General features: G+C 58.3%; 1 protein-coding gene across 1 annotated transcript; it reads left to right on the top strand.

Moving 5' to 3' along the window:
• Positions 1-1,360: 1,360 nt before the first annotated feature.
• Positions 1,361-11,166, top strand: ZNF446 (zinc finger protein 446). Its single transcript, XM_040632838.1, has 7 exons — positions 1,361-4,948; positions 6,218-6,596; positions 6,673-6,874; positions 7,151-7,245; positions 9,048-9,132; positions 9,348-9,485; positions 9,627-11,166. The coding sequence occupies exons 2-7, from the start codon at positions 6,255-6,257 to the stop codon at positions 10,151-10,153; spliced, it is 1,389 nt and encodes a 462-aa protein (XP_040488772.1). The 5' UTR covers positions 1,361-4,948; positions 6,218-6,254; the 3' UTR covers positions 10,154-11,166.
• The last annotated feature ends 306 nt before the right edge of the window (positions 11,167-11,472 follow it).

The raw sequence follows: 11,472 nt of genomic DNA on the forward strand, positions 1-11,472 counted from the left end.
GGCATGTGGGGGTCAGCATATGGGCAGGGAGGCCCCTGGGAGAGCTTCCAAAAATTCCAGAGTTAGAGCTGGTCTCACCTCTGGGGAAGGAGGAAAGAGTCTGGCTAGCCACAAGCCTCAAGGACTCCCTGCTGGCCAGGAGCCCCAACTGGGATCAGCTGGGCAAGGCCCTGCACAGCGGCCCCGGCCTGCTTCCCCGGGAGAAGCCCTTCGAATGCAGGGCGTGCAGCAAGGTGTTCGTGAAGAGCTCGGACCTGCTCAAGCACCTGCGCACGCACACCGGGAGCGGCCCTACGAGGCGCAGTGTGGCAAGGCCTTCAGCCAGACATCACACCTGACGCAACACCAGCGCATCCACAGCGGTGAGACGCCCACGCGTGCCCGGCCTGCGGCAAGGCCTTCCGGCATAGCTCCTCACTGGTGCGGCACCAGCGCATCCACACGGCCGAGAAGTCCTTCCGCGCGGCGAGTGTGGCAAGGCCTTCAGCCACGGCTCCAACCTCAGCCAGCACCGCAAGATCCACGCGGCGCGGCGGCCCCACGCGTGTGCCCAGTGTGGCCGCCGCTTCGTCGCAACTCACACCTGATTCAGCACGAGCGCACGCACACGGTGAGAAGCCTTACACCTGTGCCCTTTGCGGTGCCGCCTTCAGCCAGGGTTCTTCGCTCTTTAAGCACCAGCGTGTGCACACAGGCGAAGCCGTTCGCCTGCGCACAGTGTGGCGCGCCTTCAGCCACAGCTCTAACCTCACGCAGCATCAGCTGCTGCACACGGGCGAGCGGCCCTTCCGCTGTGGGGACTCGCGGGAAGGCTTTGCCAAGGGGCGGTGTTGCTCAGCCACCGACGCATCCACACGGGGAGAAGCCTTGTGTGCGGCGCAGTGTGGCACGCCTTCCGTGGCTCGCGCCCTCTTCCACCACCAGAGGATCCACACGGGAGAGAAACCTGTGCGGAGAGCCGGGCGTGGGGCAGGCCTGTGCCCCCAGGCCAGGCCTTCTTCGGTGCCGTCCGAGGGCTCCCCTGGGAGGAGGCCGGCCCCTCCTGCCTCAGGTCCAGCTGCAGTTTCAAAGCCCACCGAAGCCTGAGTTCGCAGCTCCAGCCTTCCTGGCTGTCGTAAAACATCCACGTTCCCGCACATCCACGTTTTGGAGAAGACCCGTGTGTGCGTGCACCGCTGCGCGTGGTGACGATGTTTGCCGTTTCAGCCACAGCTCACTCCAGCCTCAGGTGGTCAGGCTGCAGGAATATGAGGGGATATTTCCCCATTTGGCTGCTGGGACTTTGGTAGAGCAGAGACTTGGCGTCAGAGTGCCGTTCATGCCCGTTATGACTATGGGTGCTCAGGTGAGGAGGGGGAGGGCTGGAATGCTCGGGAGGCAGTCCTAGAAATTTCCCCTGTGCACGCACAAACTGGCCACCAGCCTGGCCGTAAGGATGTTCCTCCAAGACCTCACTTCATCCAAGGCCTCCTGGGAGTGGACCCACTAGATGGGAGGTCATGTGGGGGTCTAGTGTTGACCTTGGACTCTAAGTCTTAGTTTCCACCCCTGCGGAAAAGAACAGATGAGAGAGAGACAGAGACGGAGAGAGAGAGTCAGGCCTACAGAGGGAATTTGCAGCATCCTGACAGGCAAGATCTTGATAAGGGCCAACACGTGCCAGTTGCCAGCTCTGTGAGGTGGCTGCTGTGGCTGGTATCCCCACTTCTCAGATGAGGAAACTGAGGCAGAGAGAGGGAATGTGAGTTGTACGCAGCAGAGGCAGGACTTGAGTCCAGGCCACAGGCCCAGCATCCAGACAGCTCCCCACACTGGCACCCGTGCTCTGGTCTGCCAGTGTGAGAGCTAGGTGATGCCAGGCCTGGCTACCCGCAGGTGGCAGTCCCACAGTGGGTGGGGCAAGTAGATGTGGAGGTCCCTGGGGTGGGGAGAGGGAGACAGACATAAAGAATGATGGCTCTTGAGCCTTGCTCTTTCAGTTTCTCATGCAAGCCTCAGCATTGGCCATGTCTCATTGTTACCAAAGGCACCACTACAGGAGCCTTTATATCCCCACTGCCCTGACGAGAGGTGATCATCGCAACAGGTTCGGAGGAGACCAGTTGCGACTACTCGTTTCTGCAGGGTCTGGTGGCAAGTGCCCACGTGTTCTCTTCCCTCCAGAGGACAGAGGATTTGCTGTCATCTAAGGCCCTGTGTGTGCACCCTCCCATCGTGGGACACCTGCACATGGCTGGGACATGGAGTCAGAGGGGTTGGGTGGGACCAGGTTTCTCCCTGTGGCCCTCAGCAGACCAGGGCCCATCCTGACCTCAGTCCTCACACTCAGGAATGTCAGTGGTCTCTTTATTTGGGAACAAGAAAGACCGAAAATTAGAAGTTAGAACGGACGCCATTGTGTAAAATCCTTGGCATGGTACTGTGGAAGTCCACAGCCTCAGCCTCCCCTCCAGCCTCCAGGTCATGGTTCAGAGGGATTTAATAACACAGTCCAGAGAGGCTTCCTGATAAAAATTTCTCAAAAATGTGCCCAGTAACAGTCTGATGCCTGTTTCATCTTAGCACAGTGTATACATGCCTTCAGTGTGTTGTCACGGAGCTGCAGGGACTTGGCTTTGACCCATGTCTCTTGGAGAGCCAAACGGTAGATATGTAGGCTGTCTGAGGCCCACTGAGTGTCTATAATACCTGTTATCCCCTTCGCAGCCAGAGGTATGGGGTCAGCCCAGGAGATCTAGGTAGGGTGGATAGCCTGGGCTGGCCCCAGACAAGGCTTCATATTGAGGCTTTGTGGATCCAGGCCAGCGAATCTAGGCAGGAGCCACCAGTAGTGGCCAGGTTAACTCCAGGCGGTGGGTCCTCTAGTCCCACCACCTCCAAGATTCGGCAGCTATGTGTCATATACTAAGACCACAGACATATCGCCCTCCCATTCTCACTTCCTTCCAGCAGTGCCAGACCTGTCTTCTATTCTGGAATCTCACAACTCCTGCAAGAAGAGGAGTCTTGCTGGACCCGCTCCCAGAGACCCTTCAATGCAGATTCTATGCCAGGCCTCTGAGCCACTGTTCACCCATCCTGAGCCACTCATCCTTTCTCCTCTGCTCTGGTACACACTCTGGCCTCACCCCCATCTTACCTTCCCTTAGAATGGCACCACGAGCTTGCCACTCTCCGTCTGAACAGCTGTGAAATGCAGACAAACCTCTACTCTCACTGATAGCTCTTGGGAGCCCATGGGATTCAGGACCAAATGCAACTGTCAAAGAGCAAGTGGGTACCCAAATTATATGCAACCTTTTCTGCATCTTGGACTGACATTTCTGGAGCTCTAATGACCCCTTGAGCTGGGTCTGATGTCCTAAGCCATCTCCCCACGAGTCTCCTCCACACTTCATTGAGCTCCTTCCAACCTGTGTGCTTGGCCCCTGCTATGCCTCACTTCTACCCTTCTCAGATCCTCCCCTCCCAGTACCTAGGACTGATCAGTGGCCCATACTGAAGTCTTACAGGAACTGTAACCTGCCTTTCTCCATGTCTTGGGCCTTACACTGCCCTCCCCTAAGCTTCTGTGGTCATGTTGAGCCTTGTCCTATTTGGCTAGTTCTTCTCTTGATCCTGAGCAGGCTGAGTGTAAAAGTGCCCTTGAGCTCTCTGGGGCAAGATGGTGGTGTGAACACATGCATTTCACTTGGTTCAGAAACCCACTGAAGCTACAGAGATGAGAGTGTTTAAAAAGACAAACCCACAAGACTGAGTATGGTGAATCGGGTCAACAGCAACGGCATTCTGGAACTAGAAGCAGATGCAGATGTGGGATCTTTCTCAGATTTAGAGAAAGCCAAATATTGATTTTGCACTGGGGGAAGTGGATTGAGGTCCCACCAGGCTTATATTGCAGAACTCCAGAAGGCTTGCAAACCAGTAGCCCCCAGGGAGAGGAGACCTAAACAAAGATGCCTGGGGGAGAGCTACTAAAGCTATTAGAGCACCAGCTCTCCCCATACAGTGGATGGTGGAAGTCATTTCTGGGGAATCCATACAGTTCCAGAGAAGCAATCTAAGTCGCCTCCCCAAAACAGCTCAGTCTGATGACACATAGAAGAGTTGATAGGCCCCAGTCATGCAGATGCTTACAGCTTCCAATCAGTAAGACCACTGCTCTTCACTGAGTGCTGGCAGATAGGGATTACTAGGTATCACAAGAAATCAAAACACGCATATGCAATTTAGTATTGAATAAGCCATTATCCAGCTACTTGGTTTCTGGGAGCAAAGCACCCCTTCCCACATTCTTGCCTACTGAGATAAACTGAAGATCTCTCTTACTCATTCTGGTACCCGGTGTAAAAGGTTAGCAGCGTCCCATGACCTGGACAAAAACCTTCATCCCTCACTTTGCAGTACTGACATCTGAGAACATGTCTGAGACTCTGAGGGTATAAATCTTGGGACAGTTTCGTCATGTGTAAACGAGTGCCTACCCCGGTCCCTGTCCTCGATGTCCGCGGGGCGCTCAGTAGAGGTCGAATGAAGGACCCCAGCACCATCCTCGCTGGAATCCTTCCTGGGGTTGGTGGAGAAAGTCCACGATGAGGCCCGCCTCCCGAGCCGTAGCCCGCTTCCTCCTGGGACCACCTGGAGGCGAGTCTCGGCCAAACTACGCTACAGCAGCCGTCACTTCCGGCCTCCAGGAGGACCGGGCGACGCTCTGGTCGTTGCCTTGGTAACCGAGGGAGGCGAGCGCGTGTCCTCTACCGGTTACCAAGCGAACTGCTCAGCCGCTAGAGCGAAGCCTCAGGAGGAGCGCTGGGGAGGGGCCTCGGTGGGGTGCCAGCTCTGAATGGCCGTAAGGTCACGCTCCTCCCCCTCACCTCACTTGCCAATAGGCGCCGGGTCCATTGTGCACATGCGCAGGATTCTCACATACCGTCCGTCACGGCCGTTGGTGAGTCTAGGGCTCGGACGCAAAGGAAGAGCGGTCGCCAGTGAGGGGAGGGAGTCCCCCAACTCTGGGACTCTTCAGATTTCTCTAAGAGGAACAGAGCTCTTCTCAGTCGTGAGAGGCCTTTGGAAATGAGCATCCGCTGGCGGAGACCGCGCGCTTCCTTGCTTGCTGAGTGTCATGGGAAACGTAGTCCGAAGGGAGGGGGCAGTACCTGCCGCGCAGGCGCGTGATTGGCCGGGGCGGAGTTGCCATGGCAACGCGCGGAGGGGCGGGGAGGCGGGGCCCCTACCAGAAGCGGCGTCCCTGCATCCGCGCCGCGGTGGAGGTGAGCGCGGGCGGGGCGGGGCGCGGCTTTTTCCCCGGCCCTGGGGACCGGGCTGCCCTGCGCGCCCAGCACCCCGCCTGCGTCCTGGCGCGCTGCGCGCTCCAGCTCCTGGCCTCGGCCCCCGCCCTTCCTGCGCCCAGACCGCGTTCCCCGTCCTCTGGCGAGACCCCGTCTTTCCCCTCCCTTTTGGAGACGGACTCTGGGGGGTCGGGCCTGTTCTAGATGGCCTCACAGGCCCCCCAGGTGGGCTTGTTTCATTGCAGACCCTCTTGACGGCCGGGACACAGTGTTCGCTCACGACTCCACGCAACTCGTAGCTTTGTTTTGTTGTGCTTGTCACATGTTCGGTTCGGGCGCTCTGAGTCATTAGTTCGCTGGGGTCAGCGAGCACGGTGTCTTGGAGTACATGCAGCCCCTGCCTCGACTCACGGCACACAGGTGCCTCATGCTTCTAGCCGGTCCCTCAGGGTGCCCACTTCAGTCAATATGTCCCGATGTCCTGGAGATCGTGGGGACACACGCTCCGCCATAGCCCAGCTCGGCCCGGTGTCCTACTGCTGCCTCTTCCCACCTTCACTGCTCCCACTCAACAGGGATGATGGCCTCACCTGGTCCCTGGCTCCCTGTCCCTCGGCCTCCTGCCGGTCACTTTCCCTGGCTCCTGAGTCAGACCCTGGAAGCCTGCGATGACTCCTTTTGCCTACCTTTTCATCATTTCCCGCGGTTTCCTGGAAACAAAGCATTCATCCACAAGGCTTCTTTCTGCCTTCAGTTCCTGTCAGCAGCTGGCTCCTGTGACCCCTCCCTCCACGAAGCCTTCCCAGTCTCATGCATCCCTGTGCCAGGGTCCTCCCTCCACGAGCCTCAGTTCCCTGGGCTGGGCCTGTCTGCCCTACCCTAGCCATGGTCTCTTAGCCCGCACCCTGATCCCTCCTTTCCTGCAGGTCCCTCTTGCTGGCTACAAGAAGACACCCTACAACAATGCCATCCCCACTGGGCCCCCCACGCCTGCCCTCTGTGGACCCCGTGGCCATCCTGGAGGAACCTGAGGCAGCACGCCTGCGCTTCCGGGGATTCTGCTACCAGGAGGTGGCAGGTCCCCGTGAGGCCCTGGCCCGGCTTCGAGAGCTGTGCCGGCAGTGGCTGCGGCCAGAGGCATGCTCCAAGGAGCAGATGCTGGAGTTGCTGGTGCTGGAGCAGTTTCTGGGCACACTGCCTCCTGAGATTCAGGCCTGGGTGCAGGGCCAGCAGCCAGGCAGCCCTGAGGAGGCTGTAGCCCTGGTCGAGGGCCTGCAGCATGACCCTGGGCAGCTGCTGGGCTGGGTGAGTGTCACCAATGTTGGCTTCTTGGAGGAACAGAGCAAAACTAGAGCCCCTGTGACTTGCCTCTCCCCCTCAGATCACAGCCCATGTCCTGAAGCAAGTGGTGCTCCCATCAGCACAGAAGACAGAAGAGTCCTTGGGGAGATCCCACCCTTCAGCAACAGTGGAGCTCCTCAGGGCAACCTCCGGGGAGGGCTCACAGGACACCCAGATGGAGAGGTCTGCCCAGCTTAGCTGCAGTGTGAAGGAGGAGCCAGATGCTGATGGGCAGGAGATGGGTGAGAGTGGGAGCCCCACAAGGTCTGGGGTGCTCCCGGAGGGAATGTCAATGTCCCAAGATGGGATGAGGGCTCAGGAAGGACTGCAGACTGCAGAGCTGGGTCCCCAGGAGGCAGGAGGAAAGGACTGGCGGACTGCCTGCCTGCCGTGTGACTGGCACACACAGTAGTCTCCTGCCTCCTGGCAGAGGAAAGCCAAAGCTGCAGCACCAACAGCAGCTCACCTGCCGTGGCTCACGTGAGCAGCCCCTGACCTTCATCTGCCTCATTTCCTAGCACCTTCCAACCCCCCAAATCCAGCCCAGTCCTGCGAGAGGCACCCTGGACACCGGGAACCGGCCTCCACATCCTTCCACGCACCCAGGATTCAGGTAAGCAGCCCCAGGTAGGAGGTGCAGGTACCCAGTAGGAGGAGTGTGTCCTTGGAGGCCCCTCTGCTGTCAGTTTTGTAGGCTTCTTGGCTCGCAGCTTTTGTGCGCTTTGCTGCCCAGAAATGGAGTTGGTATCAGGGCCCCTCCTGCAGGTCCTGGGGTATAGGGACAGGCTGGTGGTCTCTCTAAAATTGGGGGAAATTTGGGCTTCAGGCCATGGAATCTGGTTTGGAGTGACTGGAACTGGTAGGGGTTGGCGTTGGCGTTCTCATATACAGAGAAATCGGGGATTTTGAATCACCCAGTAGTCTTAAACTGGTACCTGGGGATTTGAACCCTCAAGTGTGCACGGTGTGGGGTCAAGATGATGAACCTTGGCAAGAAAGCCTGAGCACCATGCAACAGCCTGGCCTCCCCAGCACACCAGGGATCAGAATGGAGATAGCCAGGAAATAACCTGCAGCCACCTCTTTCCTGGAGCTTTCCTCAGAGGCCAACGAGCCCTGGGCTGTGGCCAGCTGGGCATGGAAGCTCCGCCGAGACCCCTGCTACCTGGAGTGCTCGCTTCCTGAGTGTGGGCAGCAGGGGTCCTGTCCTCTCCCAGCAACTTTGCTCCTAAGCCACTCCGCTGGGGAGCGTTCCCAGTAGAAGAGCGGGTTCAGATGTGCTTGGAGGCCACAACATTCCTGCAGGCTCTCTTCACAGTCTGATGGCACAGTGGGAAACAGCGGGGTGGGCAGACCACACCCTCCGAAGGCTTCTGACCTCCAGCTAGCAGCATTCCAGCTGTGGCTTCATGTGGCTGCCACCTCCCTGTCACTGGACCTGCAGTGGTTTGTCTGTCAGGACTACTTTTCCCACCCCAGCAAAGCCCCAGATGATGGGAATTTGGGAGGCAAGGAGAGCAGAACCCAGGGACAGGGAGTGCTAAAGTCCACAAGGGTCCCTGCTTCGACCTCCAGAGCTCACCCTCTGGCAACAGGCAGGAGCCCGCCCACCGCCCCACCCACACACATCATCTGAGCCCTGAGATGCTTGGCTGCACGTCCTAATGTGAGTCCTCCTGCCCTCAACCTCCCTGCAGCCTGCTCCCCACATCTGGGGATGCTGACGGCCCTCAGCAGCTCCTCCAAGGAGGATCTCTTTTACTTTTGTAACCAGGGGCTTGGGGAGAGGTGGCTGGATCCCCTTGGGTCCCCAGGCCTTTTGCTCTCAATGCAGCACACTGTTCAAGGCAAGGAGGTGGGGACAGTCATATCCACCCCCACCCAGGCTTCCCGCGGAACGCGTCAGGGGCTTCTCAGCTTCAGTTTGTCTGGCTAGAATATGGAGTGGGGCTTCTGAGGGGGACAGGTGCTAGCAGCATCCCCCCAGTGAGCTGAAGGACAGGTCCTGTCTGCCCTATTTCCCAACCGTCACACACCCTTTTCACTTTCATCCTTTTTTTTTTTTTTAAGATTTTATTTATTTATTCGACAGAGAGAGACAGCCAGCGAGAGAGGGAACACAAGCAGGGGGAGTGGGAGAGGAAGAAGCAGGCTCCTTGTAGAGGAGCCTGATGTGGGGCTCGATCCCAGAACGCTGGGATCACGCCCTGAGCCGAAGGCAGACGCTTAACGACTGCGCCACTCGGGTGCCCCAACCTTCATCCTTAATGAGCAAAAGGGCTTTGGTAACTTGCCCGCTCCCTCAAGTAATTAGTAAAGCTGTGGCCAGGGGACACAGGCAGGGTAGGGCACTGCAGGGCGGGGTAGAGGATGGGGCTGGACGGGCACCAAGGGTGATGGGCCACATCCCCACAGGAGGAGTGGGGGCTACTGGACCCATCACAGAAGGAACTGTACTGGGACGCAATGCTGGAGAAGTATGGCACGGTGGTCTCCCTGGGTAAGGACCAGCCATGACCCCTCCTTTGGTGTCCTCATACCACTGGCTATAGGGCTCACTGCCCAGCCCTTTCCTGTGCACGTCTCTCAGTGCTTACCCAAGTTCCCACTCGTTACCTGGGGGCACCCTGTCCCCCACCCCTGCCCCTAATACGTAAGAGTCCCTTACCTGTCCCCATGCCAGGACTGCTACCTGACTATCCCTCACCCCGGCAGGGATACCGGCCCCCCCGCCGGAGGCACAGGCTGAGTCGGAGCCGGAGGCACGGGCTGAGTCGGAGCCGGAGGCACGGGCTGAGTCGGAGCCAGAGGCACTGCGTTCAGAGACAGAGGGTCGAAGAAGCCTCCATCCAGGTGAGCGCTTCTCTATGCGGCCTGAACCACCTGTTCTCTGGTGGGTGGGGGAGCATGTCCGCCCCACACACCTGGAGGGAGAGGGTGGGCCAGGGTCCAGGGCACCGGGCTACCTGGGACTGCCACCTCTCTTTCCCCCAGGAGATGAGAGTGAGAGCCACTGCGAGGGTCCACCCCACTGCCCAGAGGCGCAGCCACCCCGGGGCCCGGGGTCTGTCACCTGGGAGGGCCCGTCTGGGGCCTCTCTGTCTGCCAGGGCAGTGCTGGGAGCAGGGCTGGAGCCTGGTGCTCCACGGAGGAAGCCTTACACCTGTGAGCTGTGTGGCCGAGGCTTCGACTGGAAATCAGTCTTTGTCATCCACCACCGGACACACGCAGATGGCCAGGGTACACGGGCCCCGGCACTGGCCGTCGGGGGCGCCCAGAAGCTGCCACAGGGTTCCCGGGAGCCAGGCATGGCCCGACACCCCCGGCGCGTGCTCCCAGGCCCCCGGAGCTATGCGTGTGAGGAGTGCGGGCGCAGCTTCAGCTGGAAGTCGCAGCTGGTCATCCACCGCAAGAGCCACGCGGGCCAGCGGCGCCACTTCTGTGGAGACTGCGGCCGTGGCTTCGACTGGAAGTCCCAGCTGGTCATCCACAGGAAGAGCCACCGGCCTGAAGCCCCATGAGTGGCTCGAGAAGGCAGCCTCATCTTGGGGGCCTTGGAGCCTCCAGGGTCTGGACACAGTTCCCGGTACTCTGGCTCCAGCCTTCCCAGGGCTGCTCAGCCTCTGTCTGTGACACTGGTGAATCGGAGTTCCTGGGAGGGTCCCCGCCCCCATTTCGGTCTCCCCAAACAGCCACCTGTGTGTAAGTAAAAGAAGCTGTCCCTCCCACCACCGCCCGGTGAGGCCTGGCTTGCAATCCGCTGCCTAAGCCTGGTAACTTCCAAGCTCTGAGATCCCCAACTATGACCTGATGCAGGCTGACAGGCTGAGGACTCTCCCTGCCCCTGGGACCTTACTGGCCCCAGGTGGGTGCTCGAAAACGGCCCCTTTCCACTCTTCCTGATGCTTCTGGGCCTGACGTCTTGGTGTGGAAGTTGCAGAAAGTTTAGGAGAGCGTGCCTGGCTTCTGTTTGCAGGCAGATGGGAAACTAATGACCTTCCGCATTTGAGATGTTTTAAAAATTCCACTTTTGTAATGGGAAGTTTCTGCATAAGAATCCTGATCTCTGCTTTCTGCTGGTCAGAATATCAGCAGCGCCACTCCTGCCTGGCAGCTGGAGCCACAGGAAGGGCCAGCAGTCCAGGTCTCCTGGCCTACTGTATTCCTTGGCCACCCATGTCACTCCTTGGCCTCCTTGGCCTTTGAGCTCTTGAGTCCCAGCTTGAGTGGACACTAAGGGGACTTCCTTTGCAAGTACGGATGGACAGGAGGGTGGCCTCTGAGAAAAGGGTCCACAAACGGATGTCACTTAGGCCATGTGATTTCAAAGTAGTTTGTGTTCACTTAGACAAATTTGAAATGTACAAGAGAGCAAGTGGCCCCGAGTTCCACTGTCTCGTGCCAGTGACTATCCCAGGAGTTCACACGTATGGGCGTCATATAAATCTTGTGGAGCTACTGTATATATCATGCTCTTCTCACCCCCTCATTTCCCTGTTATTAAAAATGCATTTTAGTGCCTGGGTCAAAATTCCATTTTCTGTCCGGCACTGTCATTTCTACCAAGCCCAGATAGTTCATTGTTCAACCCCGTGGTACCCAGTACCGGGGATACACACTCCTGCGCATACACTCGGGGTGCAGCTCTGCTTATTTCCCTTAGAGTAGTCTCCCCAGATGGGATCGTTGCCTTTCCACAGCATGGGATTTTTCTTTTGTTTTTGCCTTAAACAACACTGGATTCCTTGAACCAATTCCAAGTCCTCCCCTCCCCCGACAACACCAGCAATTCTCCAACAGAAAATATTTTTTAACTCCAATCAGAAAATGAGTAGGGACG

This window comes from Ursus maritimus, unplaced genomic scaffold (genome assembly GCF_017311325.1).
Source record: "Ursus maritimus isolate PB19 unplaced genomic scaffold, ASM1731132v1 scaffold_19, whole genome shotgun sequence".
Classification (NCBI taxonomy): Eukaryota; Metazoa; Chordata; class Mammalia; order Carnivora; family Ursidae; genus Ursus; species Ursus maritimus.